This window comes from Molothrus aeneus, chromosome 2, assembly GCF_037042795.1.
Source record: "Molothrus aeneus isolate 106 chromosome 2, BPBGC_Maene_1.0, whole genome shotgun sequence".
Taxonomy (NCBI): domain Eukaryota; kingdom Metazoa; phylum Chordata; class Aves; order Passeriformes; family Icteridae; genus Molothrus; species Molothrus aeneus.
This window is the reverse complement of record NC_089647.1, coordinates 116,685,774-116,711,070: the sequence shown is the minus strand read 5'-3', so window position 1 is coordinate 116,711,070 and position 25,297 is coordinate 116,685,774. Positions and strand designations below refer to the sequence as shown.

The window sequence follows — 25,297 nt, the reverse complement described above, 5'->3', positions numbered from 1 at the left end:
ACCCTCCAAAAAGCATGGGGCTGGGGAGTGAAAATGCTGCACCAGTTCAGCTCCATTAGATTACCCTGATAAGAGCTGTGATAAGGAAGCACGTTCTGAGCAGGGATAACGCCTCAGCTTCTGGCAGCTCCGCAGGCTGGGGTCAGAGACAAGGAAGCCCCAAACAGGAGGATCCATGTGGTTCAGTCCCACACCAATTACAGAGCTGCTGGTCACACCCCAGCATCCCCTCTGGTCCCCCCAGAGCCATCTGAAGGGCTCTGGGCCCACGGGAATGTCCAGCCCTGGGAGGGACTCCCTGATCCCAATGAATCCAGAGCTTCCTGGGCACAGCCAGCTGGAGCTGCTCAGTGATGCCCACACAGCACTGAGTGCTACCCCACCCAAGGAATGAACTGCATTTGCCTTCTTCCTCTGGCCATGCCAGCCTCATTTGACAACATTTCCTTGAAGCAACCTCATTTCTCAGCAGCAAATATCCACAAAAACTAGATTTCGGTCACACTTCCTAAAATCCATGCATTGTGTTAAACAGCAGGTTGCTGGTTGTCCTTTAATAACCACATTATATTAGTGTGGGTTGAGAACAGAACAGCAGAACAGACAGAAGTTTCCAAGTTGGAGAATGGCTGTTTCCAAACTTTGTCCTTGGACACTCAAAAATCCACAGTGTCCTGCCATGAATTGAAGTACAGATGACCTTATGTGAAAACATATTTTAACACTTTTATGCTTTGAGCTCTTCCTCTGAATAGAAATTTTACAAACCAGAACTTAACAAAAAAAAACAAAACAAAACAAAATCCAAACACCAAAAAACTGTAAGGAGCAGTTGGAAAAGAACAGGGGCAAACCTTGTTACGTGTCTGCCTTTAAAGGCAGGACTTCCCTGAACACCTACAGGAACTTCAGGCCACACCACTTTACTCCAACACAAACTCTGCCCCTTCTCTCTGATGCTTATTCTGTTGTGTGCAGTCCAAGCCCACACAGAAGAATAGAGGTATGAACAAGGAAGGAAATTTTTCAAGTATTTCAGTTCTCTCTACAGCCCAGCTCCAGTTCCAAAGCTTTTCCTGGTTGGCCTTGGCCCTTCCAATCCCCAACAGAACAAAACCCAGGAACATCAAAATACAAAGGGTAAGAGGGAGAGAGCACCTGCCAGCCTTCAGATAATGCTGAAAGCCAAGAGACCATTCCAATGAAGAAATACAGGACAAAAGGGAGGAAAAAGAACAGGTAAGAATGGGGCTGGCTGCAGGCAGGGAGCTGGGAAAGCACCCACAGGCACAGGCAGCAGCTGCAGCAGAGGTGCAGGGCACAGAACTGCCCCTAAAAATGGAATTCCACCAAATGTCCATGCAAACCAGCCAAGCACCAACCCCACACAGGAGCCTGTCTGTCCGAGAGCTCCAGAGAGCTGAGTTCATCCAGCTGGGGCTCACATGTGACTCAAAGGAAAATGTCAGGAGTTTTGCTCAAGAAATTCAAGGATTACATCATCCCATTTGGTACATGACCAGATTACTGGCATTTTATTACAAAACACAGCTCTCAAGCTGTCAGCTTTTATGATTCTCTGTAAGAATTAACTGTGCTTCCCCCCAATACCCTGAAGATTTATGAAGTTATAAGAACTTGCACAGGGTAACTGAGCTCCTGGCTGCACCTCCTCACCAAAAGCACAGGAATCCCCACACAACCTGTCCACACCTGAAGGCCACGTGCAAAACTTACTTAAAAACCATTAAATATTGCACCTTGCAGTTCACAGGCCAGCCCACAACCTGGTGCCTGGGAATCTGAAATTGTAATAGAAATCAAAAATTGTATTTTTGCAGTTACAGAAAAGGCTTTATCACCATAAAGACATGATTAACATAGCTCTGAGCTTAATTTGTGACTAACACAAAATTGGCTCAGTTGTATTTTCAGTTCTCAGATCGGTCTGGTGAACACTTCAGATCCAAGCAGCAAGTTCCCAGCAGAGAAGCAGAGGTGCTAAATTGCACCACAACATAAAGATTGCCATGGGGAGAGAGAGCCCTCGCAAGCTCAGGCCTAGCTCTGGAAGCTGAGTGTGCAGCTGCCTCTCGCCAGGCTCAGCTGAGGCTGCTCAGCCCCGGCTGAATGCCTGCCCAGCAGCCCAGGCTGGAGCTCCCCTCCGCAGCTCAGCTGGGAGGGCGAGGAACACAAAGTCCGTGTGTGCTTGGCAGCAGCAGCAGCCTGGAAACAAGAGAGGCCTCTTCTCCTTCCCCCAGCATGGCCGGGGGCTCTTCAGCAAAAACAAAACCAGACAGCATTTGAACATCTCTCATCCACCGCTTCAAAGGGCTCAAACAGAGAGACCCAGAGGTGCTGTCAGGAAAAACCTAAAAGTTCTTGTTGCCCTAAAGCAGCTCTGCCATGGGCACCCTCTGGATCTGCAGGATCCCAGAGGGAGGCTGGAAAGCCCGGGCTGCCACTCCCAGCAGGTGAGATTCCAACAGAGGCTGGCATGGGCTGGGAGGGACCTCCAAGCTCATTTCATTGCCCCCCTGCCATGGCAGGGCCACCTCCCACTGCCCCAGGTGGCTCCAAGCCCCAGTGCCCAACCTGGCCCTGGGAATTCCATCCCAGCCTCTGCCCACCCTGCCAGGGGACAATTCCTCGTTCCCAGTATCCCCCCTAACCCTGCCCTCTGGCAGCTTGGATCACTGCACAGGAATATTTAAATGCAGTAAATGTTTCCAGCTCTGTATGGAAGTACAGAAACCCACGTGCTCCAGAGGAGGCTCACTGTGAGTCCTGCAGGGAGGAGCCAACCATTCCAGGGGGCTCCATGGGAACCCCCCTCAGGAAGCACAGCTTTAAATCCAGGTGTTCTGTGTATTTTGTATGAGTTGTGTATCCATAACTATTTCCTACAAACTGTGCATTTCTGTGGAGCACACGAACCTGCACCTTGAGGTGATGCACAGCCAAACCCCTGTCCAGGCATTGACAGGCAATTTACAGTCATGCCCAGGGCTGGATCCTTCAGAGATACTGAGGGAGAGATGAAAACCTCAATCGTCTGAACATCATGGAAATTATCATCTGAAATCATGGCAATCTTAAGGACCAAAACACAAAGGGAAACCTGAACTTCTGAGACAACTTGTCTCCAGTGGAATGATTTTACTGGTGCCATTAGGATTTGCTAATCCACACTATTAGCAGCAATACATTTCCCTGCAATATGGAATCTACCAGCAGGCCTCTGATTTTCCAGGATTGCCATCCCACAAGCCCTTGCTCTTACCAACTCCCAGGATGGAGAGGTGAGCTCTCACAACTGTGGGCACACCCAGCCATGAGGGACAATGCAGGCAGAGGGGATTGGAAATGCTGCTGAAGAGAAACACAGCACAGACAGAGGTTTCAGATACTCTGAAATTGTGATTTTTTCACAATTCCAGACTCATATTTTATCACACAACTTGTTGAAAAACAGAGCTCACAGAGAAAAGATGTCCATTTGGACACTAACACTAATTAATTCAATTACTTTAAAAACAGCACATGAAAAAGTAAAATATAATATCCAACAGATGCAAGTTTGATAAGAGAAAACCAAACCATGGATGCACTATGTCAGTCAAGTTTTCTGTGTTTTCACTGATTGCAGTGAAGGTAATGCTGTAAAAATGCACCCTTTGCATCAAAAACAGAATAACTTGTCTTGCTGAGAATGCCCAAGGATACCTCTCTTCACTCCTTCCCACTCAAAATTATTTAATTTCTATTAAATAGAAAGTTTCTATTCTGGTCAAGAAGCTGATCCTCTGGAGGGCCAGACAATGCCCTGTTCACACAGGAGAGATTAGTTTCTAATTACTATCAGTAATTAGTGCTTTCCTGCAGCTAGAGCTGGAATTTCTCTGTCAGAGCCCGAGCACCTCCAGCCCTGCCACACCCAGAGCTCCAGAGAGATTCATTCCAGACAGGTGGGTCCAGCACCACCTCCAGTGGTGCCCTCCCAAACCTCACAGTTGATGGTTGTTGATGAGGGCCTGGCAAACACTGCTCCAAATCCTTCCCCCTGCAATGCAAACCCTACAGAGGCAAGGCCAGCCAAAAATAACCAGTGCAGTCGAGTACATTCCTGTTCAATTCTACCGAGTGCACTTTTCAAAGAGGCTAACTGCTTGTGCCACAGATCCCACAGAGGTTTTAGCACCTCTCACTGAGCTTTCCTGTGCACAAGTCATTCATCAGCAGCTCTCAGCCTGGAGCCCGTTTCTGATTGTCCACCACCCCCCCCAATTTCATGCTTGGCAAGTAAAAACAAAACCAAGTTGCCGTGGAGGGGGCAGCCCAAGTTCAGCAGCTGTGTCCAACACCAGAGCAGCGAGCGCTCCAAGCTGCCAGCACACACAGCAGCTGAGGCGGCCCCTGCCTTGTTCCATGGGAAAAAGAAACCAAAGCCCTCACAGCTCTTGGGTTCTAAGCAGGACAACTCTGACCCACCCCAAAGAGGAGTCCCCCAAAGCAACCTGCTGCTGGCTCACCCTGCTCTGCCACTGCACACAGCACGGGGAAATGTCCATGGCTGGGAACTCCTGATCGCAGAATCACAACTGGGTTGGGCTGGGAGGGACCTTAAATCCCACCCAGTGCCACCCCTGCCATGGCAGGGACACCTCCCACTGTCCCCAGTGCCCAGCCTGGCCTTGGGCACTGCCAGGGATGCAGGGGCAGCCCCAGCTGCTCTGGGCACTGCCCACCCTGCCAGGGAAGGGTTTCTTACAGAAAACTTCCACCCCACTGATCTCCCCCTTCCTCAACCCATTGCTTGTATTTTCCTTAACTTTTTCCCCTTTATTCCTCTATTCCTCTTTTCCCTGGTGTTATCCTCCTAAAAGCTGAAATTCCAATCTCTGGTTACAGTACAAAGGCCATAAAAGGCTGCCCAACGTCATGAGTCAGAACCATTTCACTGCTAGATTCACATTCTTTCCTGACTCCAAATCTATCCTAATTGCAGGATTAGAGGCATTAAGGAAAGGCCACCAAACAGCAGCGAGAGAGGGAACAGGCACTGCAGGTCATGGCTCTGAGACCCCAATCCTTCCTTCATCTAGGAACCAGAACAGAACGGAAAATTCTCCAGCAAACCCAGCAAATACTCTGCAAAGGACCTTATGTGGAGTGAAAGGCAGTGGGACACCAGAGAGGGACCACAGGAGCTGAAAGAACGGAGTGTGGTTTGTGGGGCAGCAAGTGCAGGGTGCAGCCCACTCAGCTCCGGGCAAGCCTGAGCCTCAGACACTGCAGAAACTGCTCACAAATGCTCTGGGCACGAAACACGACCCCTGGCAGGCTGGCACTGCCAGGGAGGGCACTCCAGGGCTGAGCAGAGCCTGGCAGGCTGGCACTGCCAGGGAGGGCACCTCAGGGCTGAGCAGAGCCTGGCAGGCTGGCACTGCCAGGGAGGGTACCTCAGGGCTGAGCACAGCCTGGCAGGCTGGCACTGCCAGGGAGGGCACTCCAGGGCTGAGCAGAGCCTGGCAGGCTGGCACTGCCAGGGAGGGCACCTCAGGGCTGAGCAGAGCCTGGCAGGCTGGCACTGCCAGGGAGGGCACTCCAGGGCCGAGCAGAGCCTGGCAGGCTGGCACTGCCAGGGAGGGCACTCCAGGGCCGAGCAGAGCCTGGCAGGCTGGCACTGCCAGGGAGGGCACTCCAGGGCCGAGCAGAGCCTGGCAGGCTGGCACTGCCAGGGAGGGCTCTCCAGGGCTGAGCAGAGCCTGGCAGGCTGGCACTGCCAGGGAGGGCTCTGCAGGGCTGAGCAGAGCCTGGCAGGCTGGCACTGCCAGGGAGGGCTCTCCAGGGCTGAGCAGAGCCTGGCAGGCTGGCAGGGAGGGCACTCCAGGGCTGGGCACACAGCCTGAGCTGCCTCAGCCTGCTGGGATTCACAGCCCTGAGCTCTGAGGGAACAGAAAATGCAGCTGGTTTCTCTACCTGTGGCACCTGCTCACATCCACAGGCGGGTACCCCCTGCTGCAGCTGGGCATGGGCACACAGAGCCAGGCAAGGCTTCTCCTCCCACACCTCCCACAGGGCTCTGGGGGAAAACTTTAACGGTGAGAGGAGAATTTGGGATCGATTCCCTGGTATAAACTATCACAGGAGCATGGAATGGCCTGAGCTGTAGGGACCCCCAGGGATCCCCCAGTGCCAGCCCTGCCCTGCCCAGAGCCCAGCAAGCCCAGCCTGGGCATCCCTGGCAGCGCTGGCCAAAGGCTCCTGGAGCTGTGGCAGCCTCGGGGCCGTGCCCATTCCCTGGGCAGCCTGGGCAGTGCCAGCACCCTCTGGGCAAGAACCTTGCCCTAAAACCCAACCTAAATCCCTCCTGGCCCAGCTCCAGCTGCTCCTGGGGTCCTAAGGAAGTTTTCTGGGTGAGAACATCACCAGGTCATACCCAGCAAGGGAAGTTACAGGTGACTACAACAAAAGGTAAAAGAAAGAAGGAAAGATGTTGTGAAGTAACACTCTCCAGAGTCATCAACACCCAAAATACAGTTTGGCTTTTTGATTTAAGAAAATGCATCCATTCAGAGCGTGACTCCAATATATATTCAGTTTATATCCACAGGTATTGCCTTAAATATCTATTGCCATATAAGCTTCAGACAAAAAGCACTTTGGAGCTGGGCAGTGGGAAGAGATAGAGGACAGAGTGGTTCTTGTTTTAACGAGGGCCACACCATCCCACCTGGAATGCCGGTTGTTTCACTAACTGGAATTATTTACTAAACAATGCTCTCTGATGAGCCATGGAAGAGTTTTCCCTTAATGGGGCTGGAATTCACAGAAAATACTGTTTTCCACAAGCAAAGCCCATATTTCACCCCAAATAAAGCAGCAGCTGAACCAGAACAAAAGATATCCACAGGGAATATCATCCACAACCTTCCCTGCTCAGCCGAGGCACACACAGGGACACAGCCCCATCCACGGACCGGCTTCCTTTCCTCACGCCCCGAGAACATTCCCACATTGATCGCCCCGTTCCGCGGGGCCCTTTGCCGAGCCCTAAGGGACAGCACTCCCAAGGGAATGGCATTCCCGGCTCAGGGCTCGCCTCCCTCCCCGGCTCAGGGCGCAGCGGGCGCGGGCAGCGGCGGCCGGAGGCAGCGGGACCAAGGTGATCCCAGCGCAGGGACGGCCGCGGCGGCACCGCCACACGGTACGGGAACCGCGGCAGGCAGCCGGCCCCAGCGAGGGGCGCAGCATCGCTCACCGCCCGCCCCGGGAGGCGAGGGCGAGGAGCCGGCCCTGGCACCGCGACACGCCCGGGCACCGTGAGGGGCTGAGGCGGCGCTGCCCCCCCGCCGGCCTGGGCTGAACCGCCGCCGCTCGCAGCCCGCGCCCCCCGCTGCCCCCGTCCCGCCGGGCCGTACCTCATGTCTGTGCGGGCCCTACTCACAGCCCCGGCCGCGGCCAGGGCACCGAGGGGCCGGAGGGGCCGGAGCGGCGCCCGCAGCCGCCTCCGCCGGACGCGCCATCGCCGCCCTCGCCCCGTCTGAGGGGAGGGGGGAGGAGCCCCTCGCGGCCGCCGTACTGACGCGCGGCCGCGGCCCCCACGTGACGGACAGGGAGTACCACCAATCAGAGCTCGAGAAGGGGGCGGAGCCCCATATCCTTTGACCAATCAGAGCTCAGACAGCTCCTCTCTGACGCGCGACCTCCGCCCGCCCCCCGCGTGACGAGCAGGGCGTTGTACCAATCAGAGACCGGAACAGCGGCAGGATCCCGCCTCCCCGACCAATCTCGGCTGTGCCAGGCTGAGGGGCCAGCGCTCAGGGAGCGGTGCGAGGCCTGTGCTGTGTATACGGAGTTAACTCATGGGGCAATCGCAGGCGGAGTCTCCTCTCTCTCCCCGGCGGTGTCCCACCGGGCGCCGTAGCCTCCCTCCTCACCTCATTGAATGAGTGACATCCGCGGGGACCAATCCCACCTCGGCTTTCACGATGAATGGCGGCCACTGTGACCAATCGCAAGCGCTCAGGGTGCTGCCAGATTCTATGATTGGTTGCAGGGCGGGGGGCGGTGCCTGAGGGCGAGGCGGAAGTGAGGGAGTGTCATGGCAACCGCGGGCGCGTCGCGGCGCTCGGGAGTCCCGCGGAGGCGCTGAGGGCCGGTCCGGGGCTGCCGGAGCCTCTCGGTGCGGGCCGGGTTCGCTCGGAGCCCCTGAGGGCCGGCCCGGGGCTGCCGGAGCCTCTCGGTGCGGGCCGGGGTCGCTCCCCGGGGGTGGCGGGCCGGGCCCGACGTGCGGGGATCTCGGGTGCTCCCTCAGGGGTTAGAGCTGCAGCAATGGTGCCATGATTTCCTGCCTCTCTACCCTCTGATTTCCTTTTCCTTGTTAACTCAATTTTACTGTTTGGTTGGTTGGTTGTTTTTTCCTTTCTCTAGCCCCTTCTTTCCCTTTTCCTTGTTAACTCAATTTTACTGTTTGGTTGTTTGTGTTTTTTCCCTTTCTAAAGGTTCCTGTTCGTTGAGGACCACACGGGAGAGGAGAGGCCAAGTAGGAGAGGAGCTGGGAAAGCCAAGTGGTGATTTTGGGTGAAGTCTCGTGTAAGTTTTCCTGTATTCCTGCACAGGAGCTCCCTGTGTTCCCTGTGCAGTGCCCCGGTGTGAGTCGTGTGGCTGGGTGGCAAAGAGCCCCTGCACTGCCCCTCAATAAATCCTGGATGCTGCAGTGTCTGTTCTGCTGTGCCAGGAGAGCTGCAGAGGGACTGGGGACAAGGCCTGCAGGGACAGCACCCAGGGAATGGCTGCCAGTGCCAGAGGGCAGGGCTGGGTGGGATCTTGGCAATGAGGAATTGTTCCCTGGCAGGGTGGGCAGGCCCTGGCACAGGGTGCCCAGAGCAGCTGGGGCTGCCCCTGCATCCCTGGCAGTGCCCAAGGCCAGGCTGGGCACTGGGGACAGTGGGAGGTGTCCCTGCCATGCCAGGGGTGGCACTGGATGGGATTTGAGGTCCCTCCCAACCCAAACCTGTCTGGGATTCTGTGATCCTCTGTCCTGAGGATTTTCTCTGTTATGGGCATCTAAACCTGTTGATCTGGTTTAGAGCTTCTGTATCCCAAAGACTCAGATTGCCTGCAAACAGTGGCTGCATTTCTTATAGAATAGTTTAATTTAATTGTAATTGAATTGAATTTAATTTAAGTTAGCAGGGCTTTAGTGCCTTGGTTGCCCACAGCCACTGCAGCTGTCACAGTTTGGTTGCTGTGTTTTTCAGGTCACTATGAAGGCCCTGTATGCTCAGCAGAATTCTCCTGGAGAGGAAATGACATTTGTGTTCCAGGAAAGAGTGAGTTCCCTTCAGAACTGCTCTGTCCCTCAGGCAGTGGGACAGGAGACTTTGGCTGGGTGCCACCATGGGGGAACTGAGGCACAGAAATCTTGCACAGGCTTGGGGAAGGACTGGTGGGAGCTTTGCACACACAGGCAGGGGAAGGAGGGGAGGGGAGGTGCATTTTGTTATCAAGGCAGCACTTCCAAGACCACTGCTCTGCAGTTTTGGTGTCCAGACTTTACAAACAAGCTTTGTAGGCAGGAAAAATAAACCCTGGGTCTACATTTCCTGGCTGAATTTTCTAGTCCCTGAAAAAGTAGAAATGGAGATGAGGAATCTATCAGGTTTGGGGTGAGAACACCACTTCTTACTGGGGTTGTTCCTTTGACAACATTTGGACTTCATTTGGGACTTGAATGTTGACCTCAGTGGGTCTGTCAGGATTTGTGCCTCAGATAAAGTGAAAAAAAACCTCAACAGGTAAATAATGTCAGTGGCTGATGAGGTTTAGTAAGGTCCAGTGGTCAATTTGCAATAATAATATCAAAATATGGTAATGTAATGTAGTAATATAGTATCGTAATATATATATTATATATATATAATATTATATACTATATAACATATAGTGTATATATAATATAATATACTATAGTAATATACCAGTTTTCAATAATATAATAATAATATTATTGTAATAATAATAATAATAATAATAATAATAATAATAATAATAATAATAATAATAATAATAATAATAATAATATTGTACCCAAAATGATGTTGTAAACCCCTTTTCATTGCTCTCCCCACAAAACAACCCAAGAAGTGGAGAAGTGCTTTCAGGAGCTGGAGAAGCTCCTGGGGGCACGTGCAGTGTGTAACAAGGACCTGTCACTCTGTCCTAGGAGAACCTTCCTCCCAGCAGGGACCACGATGTGAAGGTGCAGGTCAGAGCCTGTGCTCTCAGCTGGGTGGACACAAAGGTATTTGCTGGGTGTTGTTTTGCTGGGGGTGTCTGTGGTTCCATGGCCTTGGCTGGTGGCTGGCACAAGCTCAGGCTGTGATTCTCCAGGGAATAGTCAGACCCCGTGTGTTCCATGGCCTTTGCTGCTGGCAGGGGGCACAGAATTTGTAGGGGTCTCCCCATCAGGGGGGTCCTCAGGGAAGGTTTCCACAGGCACAGGACTGGGCTGGGCTTCTTGCACAGCTCTGATTAAAAAGCATCTGGAATTTGATTCCTAATTCATGGAGACAGATCAGTTGTCAGCTGGGAGATCTCTTGCAGTAAATCCCTTTTATCTTCATCTAAGTCCCAGGTTGGCTTGGCTGGTAGTAAGTCCCTGCTTGTATTATTTAATGTTTCTAAATTTAAATGCAGAATTCAGTGCCATGGTTTAATACTGAGGAACGTGTGCACTTCCTTGCCCTGGATAACATTTTGGTAATGGCCCAAGCTTCCTGTGGTGATCCAACACTGTAAGATGGTAATTCATTTATAAATGCAGAGCTTTAGCAAGAATGCTGCCAGCATTGTTTTCATTTAGCTCCTGGCAGAAATCAAACTGAAGAAGGAACTTGTGCCTGTTGGGAGAGAAATTTCAGGAGTTGTGCTGGAAGGTGAGTGGGTGTCAGTGCCCAGGCAGGGAGGGAGGGAGGGAGGGAGCAGGGGTTCCCCTCAGAGCCCAGAACTCTCTGTGGCTGTAGAGCACTCAGGAGCAGGAGCTCTTGGCTTCCTTGGCTGCTCTCCCAGTGCTGGTACCACTGCCCTGGGGTGGAGAGTCCAGCCTGGCTCTCAGACACCCCCTGTGTGTTCCTGCAGGGAGCTCCTTGTGCCAAAGTCTGGGAATTCACCATTTGGGCTTGGCATCAAGAGTCAATCAATAATTGTAATCAACAGAATTATGTTTTTTCACAATAAATGTGTATCTTTAGTTTTGTGAGCTAGTGATAACCAGTGCTTCCAATTGCATATCCCATTCCTGCTCTAAATATTTCTCTTCTTCCTTTCTTCCCTCCTTTTCACCTCTCCATGGTGAGTTGGAAGCAAGGTGACCTTTTTCCAGCCAGATGATGAAGTGGTGGGTAAGTTAATGCCTCTTTGCCTCAACTGACACCAACAGCCATCTTTTTATAATGAATGACTGAGCTTAGAATAATTGGTAAGGCTAAATAGACCATGTATTTTCAAAATTAAACTGCTGTCACAGGAATAAACTTATAAATGGGAATTCTGTTCTAAGAATGTTCCCTTAGGATTTGAAATATGATGTTGTGTTAGCCACCAAATTGTGAGGGATGCCTTAGGAGAGAGGGGTCATTTCTTAGAGCATTCTGTCCCACACGTTTATGTTTTGTGTGCTGGATGAAAGGATTAGAGGATGACTGAAGTTCTGAAAGCAGGACAGAGTGGAGGTGATGGGGGAGATGTGTGTTTGGGCATTGTGGTCCTTCCTGCATCATTCCCTCATGGCACAGGAACTGCTCTGGGCAGCTCCTGGGGCCTGGCTGTTCCCTGGAGAAACCCTGGGGACAGCTCCAGGTGGGCACAAGCACATTTTTAATGGCAGCTGGGAAAGACTGCACACAGCAGGCAAATTTGCAAAGCACAGCCCTTTGGTCTAAATGGAGTGTGAGATTTGTGGGGGAGAGGGCAGAAAAGAATGGTTTTCCCTGGAATAGAGGGGATGTTAATTCAGGAGATGGAGCCAGAACCTCCTGTTCAGGAGAGTTCTGTGGCCAGTGAAGGTGAAAAGCTCAGTTATAACCAGGATGGAGGGGCTTTTCTGCCTACTCTGCTTTTGCTTTCTCTGCCTTCCCTGGGTAGTTTGTTTTTCCTGCACTTCCTCTTTCTTATTCCTGCTTTTTAACACTTCCACATTCCTGTGTGTTCATCCTCTGCTTCTTCCTGTGCCCTTGGTGGGTCAGGAATTGGGATGGGAGAGGGAGAGGAGGCTGCTCCATGCCTCAGAACCCTGCTCTGTGATCCATGGCCTGTGTGGAATGAGCTCAGACATCACCAGACAAAAATGACAGCTGCCAGTACCAGCCAGCACTCTGTGGTGTCCCCATTCTTTCTCCCTCGATCCCAAAATGCTGTAGAAGCACCCCTGGGACTTCCTTGTGCCCAGGGACACCTCGGGTTGGGACCTGGCCAGGGCCTCTGACCTGTCCTAAACCTGCCAAGAGGGGCCTGAACCCAAACAGGAGCAGGGAGTTCCTTGGGAGAATGCTTTGGTTGGAATGATTGCTTGTGTGAAATTCAAGGTCTATGTTCCTATTTTTTTTTCAGGAATTCTGCCCCTGGATTCTGAGGAGTCTGGTGTCTGTGAAGTTATCCTGGTTCATGAGCATTATTTGGGTTTGTAGATTAAACATTTTGCTAATAATAATTTTTACTGTAGACTTTGTTTTAGCTTTTCTAAAAGGGACCCCATTACCTTGTAGCTCTGGGCACACTCCTTTCATTCCAACATTCCAAAATTCCAGTTGCCCCACCAAGTCACAGAAGTTTGGAAACTCAAGGGCTTTTTCTTTGCTGTCACCATTTCACAGTTCATGATGGCCTAAACCACACAAGCTGACCCTGGTTTTGTCCTTTTCCTTTTATTTCCCTTCTAACTTCCTGTTCTGTTGCTTCATTGTTGTTGTATTTTTTCCTAACCTGTCAAAAAATTTAATGAGGAGAAATTTGCTTTTTTCTTCCCTTTGACTCAGTCCAGGAATATCACCTGGGACCAGACTAACAGATGGGGTGAAGCAAGGAGACTGGAAATGGAGGCTGGAATTTTCAGGGATGAGGGTCAGGGAAAGCCTGGTATTGAAACATTGTTTTCAATTATTGTGAGCTTCCAGTTTTCCCTTTCTGGGCCTAGATTACTTTAATGAGTAGGATACTAAATGTGGGAGTCCCTGTTCTTCTTCCAGCAGTTTGTTACCTTGAACAAGCTATTCTTTTGCTCAAAATTTGCTCTTCCCAAAGAAACTGTGGCTGCCCCATCCCTGGAAGTGTCCAGGGCCAGGTTGGACAGGGCTTGGAGCAGCCTGGGACAGTGGGAGGTGTCCCTGCCATGGCACTGGATGGGCTTTGAGGTCCCTTCCAACCCAAACCTCCCTGGGATTCTAAAAATCTAAGTTTGGGTTGTGTTCGCTGTGACTACCATGAATTTCTGAGTAGTTATGAGGTGGCTCCCTTAAACTTGGTTATATCAAAGGTGAATCCCTAATTTAATTGTGTAAAATATGGCAAAATATCCTCTCCATGGCTTCTTAATAGGAGAGGAAACAGGAGCCAGGGCTGGTGACCTGTTTGCAGGGGGAGCCTTCCTGACTCACTGTGACAGCTTTTGCTAAATAAGCCCAGGGGTTTTGCTGGGGTTTTTACCATCTCTTTGCTGTGTTTGTTGGTGTGTGTGGTGTTACATTTTAGTTAAATGGTTTGCTCTGTCTCACCCTTTGAAAATGTCATGTACAGTTTATTCCATGTGTTCCTCCCCTGCAGTATCAGGTATCTGTAACCCCATGGGCCCAAGTCTGATTCTGTGCCCACCTTGAATCTCCCTGTTAAACTGTGTGAGCAAGGAGAGCTTGTCTTAGCTCTTTGCTCTCTCTTGGCCCTTTCTCTCCCCAGGCTCTCCCCCTCTCCCCTTTTCCCCCTTCTCCCTCAGGAACCACGCTGCTCGCAGGGGTGGGACCCCCAATAAACCCTCAGCTAATGAGCACCCCCAGAAGTGACTCTCTCCTTGCCTGCCTGCTGCTCCCAGTGAGCAGACAGCTCTAGGGGACTCCAGGGGATCCCCTGCAGCTGCCTGAGGTGTGTTTGTGTTTGTCCCTCAGCTCACAAGCCCCAGAAGCTGTGCTGGGCAGAGGCTGCAGGGACGCTCCGGGACGGGCTCCGCGCGTACACGGCCCTGCACTACCTGGCCCCGGTGTCCCCTGGCACCAGTGTCCTCGTCCTGGATGGAGCAAGTGTGGGTACCTGGGGTCACACATCCCCCCTGCACACATCCCCTGCGTTCCTGGGCTGCTGGCAGTGCCCTTCCTTTCCTGGCTTTGCAGGAAGGGCTGTCCCTGGGCTGCCCAGGGATATTGTCCTGCCTGGAGTGGGGGGTGCACGCAGGGAGGGTGTTCTGGTGTCCTGCACTGACACAGTTGTGCCCTGAGTCCTCAGGGATAACTGCAGGAAAATACCTTATTTTTCAGTCCTCTCCCAGCTCTGCTTTTTACTTTTTCTTGGATATAAATAATTTGATTTGCATCCCTGCAGTTCTTGGTGCTAATGAAGATGTGGGGTCCCCTCAGCCAAGGTTCTGTAATGTAAACGTGGCTGGGGCCTTTTCCTTGGAGCTTTTTTCCCTTCAAGCTCTGAGTTCCAGCTGCAGTGAAGGTGGCTGTGGTAATTAAAGTAGAATCTGAGCTATTTTATTGATGACAAGAACCAGTTACTGACCAAAAGTTCATTCAGAGCTTCCCAGTCACTGAAGAGTTGTTATGGCCTCCCTTAGGACAGAAGCAGATCTGTGAATATTCAATTCTTGGTTCAGCTGTGGGGTTTTTGCAGGAGCAAGTTAATTTCTGGGTATTCTCCTGACTATAATTTTTATAAACAACATCAAATTGTTGGTGTAAATAAATGAATGAATAAATTAATCAATGACCCTGCTTTCCCCCTCTCAGCCATTTGGTACCATTGCAATTCAGCTGGCCCAACACAGAGGGGCCAAAGTTATCTCCACTGCCCACAGCCTGGAGGACAAGCAGTACCTGGAGAGGCTCAGGCCTGCTGGGGGTGAGTTTTATCCTTCAGTGCTGAAGGTTGGCCTAAAGAATGTCTCAAAATATTTCTTTCTGTCAGGTCTAGAGACTTCTATAAAAATTAAACACAAATTGATAAATAGTGTAATTAAACAGTTTTCAGGTTTGTCCTGTGCTCCACAGGTGTTTAATTTCTGGTTTAGGTGTACTTAATGGCATTTGAATTCTCCATTTCAGTGGTAATGGCTGGCAGTAGTCCCCAGAGGTGCTGAGTGCTGGCTTTTGGCCCAGGTGCTGAGGAAATCTTTCCATGCGATTGCTGTGCAGGGAAGGATTGCTGACTCACCACTCCCCCAGCGTGTGCCAGAGCTCACACACCTGACACCCAGCCCTCAGCACCTCAGATTGCTCCTGCCAGGGTTCTATCAGTGTCAGCTGCAGCTGGACATGCACAGGCTCTGCATTCTCCTGCTTTCCAAAGGAGCTGCCTCACACACAACACTTGCATTCTTCCCTGACTTCTCTTTCATACTGCAAGCTTGGGGTTTTTTCCCTCTGAAAACAACATGAGAAGATACTCTGTGTAAGAATCTTTTCTGATCAAAATTTTGGTGGTGTTTTGTGGAGGAAAGTGGAATATTCCTTTATTCTGACATTTTGAAAATAAAGGATGGCTTGTCAGTCTGGCTGGACTGCAGCAAAAGGTTAAAACCTGTGCCTGCTACTTCCTCCTGCAAACACCAAGTGCTGCAGTGTGATTGCCAGGTTTCTTTTTCAGAGTATGGTTTTTGTTGGCATTCACTGGAGCTACAGAACTGGAAGATGCCTTTGGGGGAGTCTTGTGCAGCCCCATCTGTGTGGTTACAGCTGCAGGCACCACAGCAGCCCAGGGCTGCCACTGCAGCACCTGCCAGACTCATTTCTCTGGAGCTGGAGAGCAACACTGGTTTGGGGTTTTTTGCAATTTGACCCCAAAACCCCCTATTTTTTCCTGATTTCAGCAGCCTTTTTTTCTGTCTCTGTGTTTCCATATTTTACTGCACTAGCAGTCATGACAGACATCAGAACTGGAAGATTTTTGGGAATGCTGTTGCTGTGCAGAGCCTTGTTGCACCAGCTGTTACAGGGCCAAAGAGGAAATACTGAAGGCCTAAAACTTCCTTTTGTAACATTTTATGGGTGTATTTTGCTAATTATATGAAAAAGTCATGAGCTAGGAAAGGGTTTGGCAATTTTATTCTCACAGTCCTGAGCACTTTTTACAGCATTTTTAAGTTTTTTGAATGTTAATGTCAAATAGAGCATAAGTAACCCAAGCTCTAATTGGCTTCTTGTGTGTGTGGGTGGAGGATTTTCAGTTTTGTGCTTGTTCAGTGGGTTTTTGGTTAGTTTTGGGCAGTTTTCAGGGAGCAGCAGTTTGTGTTATCATTGTTTAGCATACCAAGCTGCTTCCTGGAATGGCTGAGGGGGAAAAACGATAACTGCAACTTTATTTCAAATAAAGAAATAGAACCTGAGTACAGCATTGAAGAGAGAAACAGTTTGAGTGCAAAAGCAAAAAGCTTTTAGAAGTGTTCAGACTTTCTGATTTGTTTGTTAATTAATGTGATTCCAGTGCCTGAAGTAGAAGTTCTGGTACTGTTTCAGGATTTGTATTTAGATCAACAGGATGGGGCTTTTTTTTGTCTTTAGTAATCCCTGGAGTAAAAGTTATAATAGAATGAAGGAGGGGATTTTAACAAAATGTGACATTTTAATGCCTGTGTTTGAGGCTGGAGACAGATTATTCCATAAGCAATGGGATGAGTTTCTGTTAGAGAACCCAAGGAAAAGTATCTGCACATACACAGATATTTCCTCTGCTCCCAAGGGCACCTCCTGCTTTTCTTTCAGTTGGCTTTGGGAGGTTTTATTTGTGCCACCAGCACTGAGCTCTCAGGGGATGCCTCTGCTTAGAACCTCCCAGAGCAAGCTCTGGGAAAGGCTGTGGAATCCTGGTGTTTCTGTGCCTCCAGCAGGGGAGGAGGAGAGAAACTGAAGTTTTGCCAGTCAGAGAAATCTTACTTTGGAAGCTGTGCAAGTCACAGCAGAAGAAACTGAACTCATTTACCAGTATTTTGTGAGAAATACATAAGTGACAAAGGATTATGGAAAGTTATATTACAGTTTGTTGCTTGGCCTTTTCCACAATGGTGAGAAATTTTCCAGCATTTTTTAGGAAGGAAGTTGACCAGGATTTTGATAAGTACTGTTTGAACTATTGTACTGAGTTAAGGAACAAAACTGGACATTTTTGCTATACAGAAATCAGAAAATACTCACAATGGTGGAACTCTGTCCTTTTCTTTTTGATTGCCAGGCTTTGGATCTATGAAACCAGAATTATTTTCAAAAAGTGAAATTATTTGCAGAAATAATACCATGTCAAATTGCCCTGTTAAGGAAAACCTTTTAACTTCTTGACTGAGGGAAACTAAGAAGAAAAGGATATTATGGGGGTTTGTTTGCATAGGGGGGATGTGGATATTTAATTAATTATTATCCCATCTTTAGTAAATTTTGACAGTGAAATCATTTGACTTCAGTGAAAAGAAAAGAGGAAATTCCTTGGGATTTGAATGCATCCTATGATTAGATTGGGGGTTTGAAGGGACAAAAAGAACCAAACCCAAGGCATTTATTGATGACTTGTTAATATCCTTAATGACCAGCTCCTTGCATTTTTCTTCCCTCCCTCCTTCCTCCCGTCCCTGCTGCTGGGATCCCACTCCAGGAGTCCGGCAGCCTTTGGTGGGTGAGTGCAGATCTGAGCTCAGGCTCCACATTTGTTTGATGTCCTTTCAGTTCTCATTTTGCTCTGAAGTCCTTGCCCTGTTTAGTTTCTAAATGTTTGTTCTACTTCATAATGATGAAACAAACCCTGTGGCTGCTCCTTCTCTGTGTTAGTGTCCTAATATTAAAAATGGCTTTTACCTGAAAGAGAGCAGGGCTGGATGGGATCTTGGAATGAGGAATTGTTCCCTGGCAGGGTGGGCAGGCCCTGGCACAGGGTGCCCAGAGCAGCTGGGGCTGCCCCTGCATCCCTGGCAGTGCCCAAGGCCAGGCTGGGCACTGGGGACAGTGGGAGGTGTCCCTGCCATGGCAGGGGTGGGATGGGGTCCCTGAGGTCCCTCCCAACCCAAACCATTCCAGGATTCTCTCATTTCTGATTCTGTGATTCATCTTTATAACCAGCTATAAAGAGGGCATCATAGATACATGACAGGAAAATGTGTTGGTGGCTTTCAGTTCAGCAATATTTTAAGATCAGATGTAAATTCTTTCATCTAAACATTTAATTAATGTTAAAAACGCCAATCACTTGTTTTTAAAATTTTTAAAAGTTTAATAGGAATAAAATGGTTATAAAAATAGTAATACAATTAGAGTAATAATAATTTGGACAATTTGGATTAGGACAATATGAGACAGTAAGAACAAAGAGTTACAGACAGTCCGGGTACCTTTTCTGGGCATCATAAGCCCGAAAAAGGCCCCACGTTTACAGAGGATTAACCCTTAAAAGCAACAGCCTGTTGCATATTCCTACACCTCATCCATGATGCATAAATTCCATTCAAACTCAGGATTCTGGCTGGGCAGTGTCAGCTGCTTCCTCTGAACCCTGACGGTGTCATCATGGCTGAGTGAGGCAGGAAGAAGTTCATTTCTCCTGATAATGGAGCAATGAATTCTCTTTCTCTGAAAGATTCAGGTGTCCTGTGGCTGCTATCTGGTGCGAGTCCTTTCTTTTAAAAAAAAGTATCCTACGTAGCATAGTTTCTATTTTAACAATTTTTATAACCTAAAACTATATTTCACACAGTACTTAAGAGAATTAATACAGCTCTAACACAACACATATAATACTCATTTTAATATTTGTGAAAAGCCAATCATAAAATACATGCATTTTTCACAATTAAAGACCCAGAGAACCAGGACTTGGACAAGAACAGCAAAAACTGAACTTAGGGAAGGATTTGCCACATTTTATCCTTTTGGGCCAACAGACTCATGAATTAACTCTGCATTCATACTGTTTGGTGTTGATGTCGCACTGTATTGAAAATTAAAAAAAAGATGTGCCAGGCTTTTTGGGTGTAGCTGCAAACCCGTTTGTGGTACCTGCAGAGAGCACAAACTGCGTGTGCTGCTCGGGATCTGAGCTCTCAGCTTTGAGCACGTGAACTCCTTTTCCCTGGATCTGAAGTGGTTTTTGCTGCTGTCCTGCTCTGGCAGCCCGGGTGATCGATGTGTCCCACGGGAAGATTGACGTGGCCGAGAGCTGCCTGGAGGAGACGGGCGGGCTGGGCGTGGACACCGTGCTGGATGCCGGAGGTACGGGAGCGCTGCTGCCTCCCTGGCTGTTGGCTTGTGATTTCAGGCTTTATAACTCCCTGATAATTCCCCCCCAGGTGTGTCAGTCACCTCTCCTTTCCCCTCCCAGCACTGTCTGTCAGTCCTGGCATTCCAGAATTGGCAGATCCAAAGGATGCCCTCTACCCCTGGGGGGCATTGGGCCATCCAGGTGTCCTTTGTCCCTTTGTCCCTCCCCTCCTGTACCTGACTGGGGGCTCCCTGCCCCTTCCCTGCCCCTCTCCCCGGGGTTCAAGGAGCAGCAGCCACGGGCTCAGGGAGTTCTGTGGGAGCTGGTGCTGCATTCAGAGGCCTGAGGGCCAGAATAAAGCTCTGGATCCAAACCCTCCATCAGAACCAACTCCTTTCCTTCACCATCACCTCAAAGCTTCTCCACAGAGGAAAACCTGAGGAGCAGCCCCTGTTATGGGGGGAAGCTCCATCCCAGCACCACCAGAGCTCCTGCTTTGTCTCCAAGTGCCCAGCTGCAGCATCCTGCTAGCCTATAGTGTCCCTGGGGTGAAACACCACACACCAGCCAGCCAAAAGTGTCCCTGGGGTGAAACACCACACACCCAGCCAGCCAAAAGTGTCTGTATGGTGAAACACCACACACCCAGCCAGGCAAAAGTGTCTGTGGGGTGAAACACCACACACCCAGCCAGCCAAAAGTGTCTGTGTGGTGAAACACCACACACCCAGCCAGCCAAAAGTGTCTGTGGCGTGAAACACCACACACCCAGCCAGGCAAAAGTGTCCCTGGGGTGAAACACCACACACCCAGCCAGCCAAAAGTGTCTGTATGGTGAAACACCACACACCCAGCCAGGCAAAAGTGTCTGTATGGTGAAACACCACACACCCAGCCAGGCAAAAGTGTCCCTGGGGTGAAACACCACACATCCAGCCAGCCAAAAGTGTCCCTGGGGTGAAACAGCACAGTGCCACTGTTTGGTCGAGCACCAAGGGCCAGACGAGCTCAGGCACATCCTGTCCAGCTATATTGGTAATATTCCAACACCGGGCAATGGCATCCCCTCATTCCCAGAGCTCCTCTGTCACCCACTGCTGCCTGCCAGCACCTCCCAGGCAGCTGCTAAGTGGGGCTGAAATAGTCCTCTCTTTGAAACTGGAAATTAAAAATGGCTCTGGAGTAAAGCTGTGACATCGTTGGTTTGCTGCCTTGTTTGAATACAGAAATTAACCCTAATTAACAGCACTGTCAACCTCTATTGGAAACCAGCTCTCATGGGTGAAAACTCTGAAGTTACTATATTAGATATTATATATATTTATTATTATTGTTGTATATTTGATATATAAGATACTGCTGATATATATTTATATATATAATAGTATCTAAATACGTAATAGTGTCTAAATATATAATAGTATCTAGATGTATAATTTGTAAATTTAAATTATATAATAAAACACAATATATATTATAATAGATATAGTACAACATACTATATTTTATAGTTATATTTGGTGTTTTATACATTATGTATTAAGTTATATATGCTATATATTATATATATTATATCATATATAGTATATTATGTATAGTATACTATATTATGTGTAATATATACTATTATGTTATATACTATATAATATAGTATAATATATGTAATATACTATATTATAGTATAAATATTATATAGTATAATATTATAGTATATATATAATATATAATATATATAGTATAATATTATATAGTATATACATTATAGTATACTCTAATATAGTATAATATATGTAATATACTATATTACAGTCTATATTGTTACTATAGTATTATGAATATGAATATAAACAAAATATTGCTCTGAATAATAACTTCAGACCTATAATAAAATATTATTCTGAGTAAAGTATATAAAATACTCAGGGTATAAATGAAATAATAAATTCAGGGTTTTCAACCATTTTTAGCTGAAACAACTGAAAACCTCCGAGTTCCACTGAAAGGCGTGGAAATAAATTCCTGTTGAATTTTGCACATTTTCCGCTGAGCTCAGAGGAATTTGTTCTCCCTCGCAGTGAGGTTGTACAGTGCTGAGGATGAACCAGCTTCCAGGTGCCAGCTGCTGCCTCACAAGCACGACATCATCACCCTGCTTGGGGTGGGGGGACGTTGGATAACCACCGAAAGGAACCTGCAGGTAAAGGTGCTGTGGCAGGGAGGAGTTTGTCCCACAGCAGACAGACACACAGACACATTAAACTGTTGCTTCAACCTGTCAGTGTTACGAGTTTCCTCTCTTTTAAGAGTGGGCAAGGGGTGTTTTTTGTTTGTTTTAACCATCTCTATAAAATAACCATTTAACCTTTATTTTTATATGGGAAAACGTAACTAAATAGCATTTTTCTTCAATTTGCTTCAGCTGGATCCTCCAGACAGCCATTCCTTGTTCCTTAAGGGAGCCACAGTGTCCTTCCTGAATGAGGAGGTGTGGAACTTGTCCAATGTGCAGCAGGGGAAGTATCTCTATATCCTTTGGTGGTGCTGTGGAATTCTCAATGCTGGAAGGAGTGAAAACACAACTGGGAAATCCCACTGAGAGGTTCTCCTCTGCTCAATGCTGCAACCCAGCTGAAAGGTGGAGACACTCAGATTTTAAGGTATTTTCTGCATTCCTTTTAAATTCATCATGGAATCCCAGACTGATTTGGGTTGGAGGGGACCTTGAAGTTCATCCAGTGCCACCCTGCCATGGCAGGGACACTTTCCACTGTCCCAGGCTGCTCCAAGCCCCAGGGTCCAGCCTGGCCTTGAAAATGTGTCTACAAGCTTCAGTAAAAGCAGGGCTGCAAAACACCCATTCTGGGGGAAAAAATGCAGTGTTTTGGTTCATTATTGAACCAATTAATTGAAGATTTGACTCTATAAGTTTTTATTTTATGCAAGTGCCATTTTGGATGTTTTTTTAGTTGTTGTGCTTTTGGGCATTAGATGCCTCACCTGTAAACTTAATGCACTCGTGTTCACTGCAAGAGTGGAAGTGTTTTGGCTTCCTAACTTTTCCTTTATTTGCAATGTACAGAAATATTATGTACAGGAGATGTACTGATTTGTTTCATACATGAAATCTATGGAGGGACAATGTTGGTTGGGAACAGGAAAAGGAATATCTCCTACATTTGGGCTGATGCAGCTGGACTGAGCTCCCTGGGCAGGACATTTTCAGCCCTGGAAGGTCTGGGTACTTTTGGCTTTAGGAACTTGTGTATCTTGTGAAATTCTGGAGCATCTGGCACTACTGTCATCTGAAAAAATCACAAATTAATCGCTTTCTAAAAGAACTTCAGCTTCAAGTATCAGCCTGATTGCCCTAAAGATGAAGGATGAACCTTGTTGTTTGGGTTTCATGCAAAGACTGAATACAGTCTTGGCTGGTGGTCATTGACTCATGGACCCCTCACATGGCAGTGTGCTCCAAGAATTTCCAGCCTCTGCTGTGCTCCCAGCTCCATTTTGGCTTTTTATCAGGTGTGTCTGTATGAACTGTCACAGCAGCTACCTGGTCCCAAAATCTGTTCTCTTCATTCTGCACAATAAGTGTCACTGATTAATGACTGATTGATGCTGTACTAGTGCGGGCTGCACTTGCGTTTCATATTGAAATACTGAAGATTTTCATATTGAAATATTCCATATTTCATTTCTGCATCCTATTTCGGGAAACGAGGTTTCTGATATAGAAACAAGTGCACAAATCTGATCTAAAGCCTGGAATTGTGGTTCATTTTTGTTTTCCCTTGTACTTGCTGAGTTTGTATCAGTACAGGGCTATGACCAGCACATGTGATTGGAAAGAGATTTCTCTCCAGCATTATTGTTCCTTAACAGTCCTCTTGGATACCCATCCTGGAAGATATCATGGACAAATTATCAAATGGCATTTTCAGGTGAGAGATGCGGTGTTGTCATCTTATTGCAGGGGTTCCATGCTGTTGTCTCCTTATTGCAAAAGTTCCACACCTTCTGGGTGTTTCTCACAGGCAGCTCCTCAGAGCACTGACTCTTTCTTCTTCACAAAGCAGCCACTGGCTCCAGTTCCCCTCTCAAGGGGCCACCCCACTCTTTTATAGCACTCTTCTGCTCACTGGGTACAGCTGTGGCCTGGTAAAGTCAGGCCTGTTGCTAATCTTTGATAACTGGCCCAGCTGCAGCTCCTTAGGGGTAAGATTACTCTCTACACTATCTTTATTTTCTTATATTCTATCCCCCTACAATATGGAGATTTTTGTCGTTTTTTAAATTCAGCATTAGAAGTAGAAAACTGTGGCCAGCAGTAACACTCCTGAGCAGAGCTTCAGGAAGTTGTAGGAAGATTCCCATAATAAGGTGGGAATGGAAGATCCCTTCCCTTAAAGCAGGATAACAGCTGCTGCTGAGCAGAACCCTCCCCACCACCCCTTTTTTCCCCTGCAAGAAGGATCTCTTTTCATTTATTTGTGACTCCTGTTTGCTCTGGGGCTTTTCCCTTCTTCTGTGCACTGGAGCAAAGCCACAAACCTGTTACTTTGTTTGAGGAGGGAGGTTGACACAGTAAAAATTAAAGTCTGTCCTGTGATATTTCTGGTGGTCTGAGTGTGCTCTCCAGCACTTTTTACTGTTTCATTTCAGGCCTCAGCTGGATGAACCCATCCCATTGTATGAAGCCAAAGTTTCTATGGAAATAGTTCAGAAGAATCAAGCAAGAAAGAGACAAGTCATCCAGTTCTGACACACAACTTCTGATTTCTCAGCCTGGGGAAGATAAAGAAATGTATTTGTGGAATAAATCAGTGTACACTTGCAGGCAGTGAACAGAATTTTAACATTCTTTCTACCTTAGCTCAAATGGTCTCTGAAGCTTCCATGACTTCAGGGTTTTTAAATTGCCTTGAGCATAATGTTCCCATCAGCAGCTTCTAAAGAAGCAGCCTTGACATAAAAATCTTGTCTGCCCTGCCACACTTAAAATGTCAGAAACATCTACAGGCAAACTCAGTCACTGTTGGTTTCCAACCCTAAGAAATTAAAGAGGGAAAAAAAGATGTTTTTATTAGTCTTTTGTCTCCAACCCCTACCAATAGTTACCTTTATAGTTACCTTTTGCTTTTGGCTGCACTGAGACTGAATGCTACATTTAAAGGTCTTAACCCACATTTAAAATTGTTATTCAATTGAAGGACAGGCAAAACTATTGATGTTGGCAAGGGTGCCAGATGGGAAGGACGTGGTACTGACAGCAGGAGTTTCCCCCAGCTCTTTCCCTTCTCTCAGCACTAAGGCAGCAAACCTGGTAAATCCAGAGTCCCCAAGCCGGTGGAATTGTGTGTCAGGTGTTTGAGACACTTTGTGTAGCTTGCTACCTTTGGTATCTCCCTGTGCTGTGCACGTTCATTTCCCCTCTTTTAACCTCAGCACAGCCCAGATCTGTCTCTCCAGCATTATCCATGATCATGGCCTATCTCAAAGTCAGCAGTGGGGAAGGAACTGCATTTTGCTTTCCTTAAAGCATGTGCCTCCCTACATGCTCTGATTCGAGAGCAAAAATACTTTTTGTCTTTCAGCCGTGTTGCTCATTTTCGCTGTGAATCACTCAAACCATGGACATGGCCACTTCAAAGCTGTGTCAGTGGGGAAATGGGAGAGAAAACAGATGATCCAGAAGCACCCTTGATCTGTCTCCTCTCGCTCAGCACACTTGGAGGAGGCTCTGGATCAGTGGTGCAGGGCAAGCCTAGGACATCAGGAGGAACTCTGATTTTACTGCTGGTGTGCTGCCATGCAGCCTGGGAAAGGAGAGGGGCTTTGTGCACGGCTG

At 48.2% G+C, this 25,297-nt stretch overlaps 2 protein-coding genes across 5 annotated transcripts in view; one reads left to right on the top strand and one right to left on the bottom strand.

The window, feature by feature from the left end:
• Positions 1-7,541, bottom strand: part of ITSN1 (intersectin 1) — a 118,880-nt gene extending 111,339 nt beyond the window's left edge. For all 3 annotated transcript variants that reach the window (XM_066545585.1, XM_066545586.1, XM_066545587.1), the window contains exon 1: positions 7,425-7,541. The gene's annotated coding sequence lies outside the window, so the exon portion shown is untranslated. The remainder of the gene's footprint in view (positions 1-7,424) is intronic.
• A 536-nt stretch (positions 7,542-8,077) lies between these two features.
• On the top strand, positions 8,078-24,285 carry CRYZL1 (crystallin zeta like 1). 2 transcript variants are annotated; one of them, XM_066545583.1, is made up of 15 exons: positions 8,078-8,188; positions 8,508-8,598; positions 9,267-9,338; positions 10,232-10,309; positions 10,871-10,943; positions 11,364-11,408; positions 12,616-12,684; positions 14,160-14,293; positions 15,000-15,111; positions 17,851-17,871; positions 19,359-19,457; positions 21,522-21,643; positions 21,866-21,971; positions 23,345-23,390; positions 24,112-24,285. In XM_066545583.1, the coding sequence occupies exons 3-15, from the start codon at positions 9,273-9,275 to the stop codon at positions 24,209-24,211; spliced, it is 1,071 nt and encodes a 356-aa protein (XP_066401680.1). In that variant the 5' UTR covers positions 8,078-8,188; positions 8,508-8,598; positions 9,267-9,272; the 3' UTR covers positions 24,212-24,285. The 2 variants fall into 2 exon arrangements, with proteins under 2 accessions (XP_066401680.1, XP_066401679.1); XM_066545582.1 differs by having other exon boundaries at positions 8,110-8,248.
• The last annotated feature ends 1,012 nt before the right edge of the window (positions 24,286-25,297 follow it).

What these genes read in the sequence shown, in the direction of transcription:
- CRYZL1 (XM_066545583.1), top strand. Translation starts at nt 9,273, where the DNA reads ATGAAGGCCCTGTATGCTCAGCAGAATTCTCCTGGAGAGGAAATGACA. An exon ending in GAGGCTCAGGCCTGCTGGGG is followed by an intron (nt 15,112 to 17,850) that starts GTGAGTTTTATC and finishes ATCCCACTCCAG; the next exon opens with GAGTCCGGCAGCCTTTGGTG. An exon ending in TTATCAAATGGCATTTTCAG is followed by an intron (nt 23,391 to 24,111) that starts GTGAGAGATGCG and finishes GTTTCATTTCAG; the next exon opens with GCCTCAGCTGGATGAACCCA.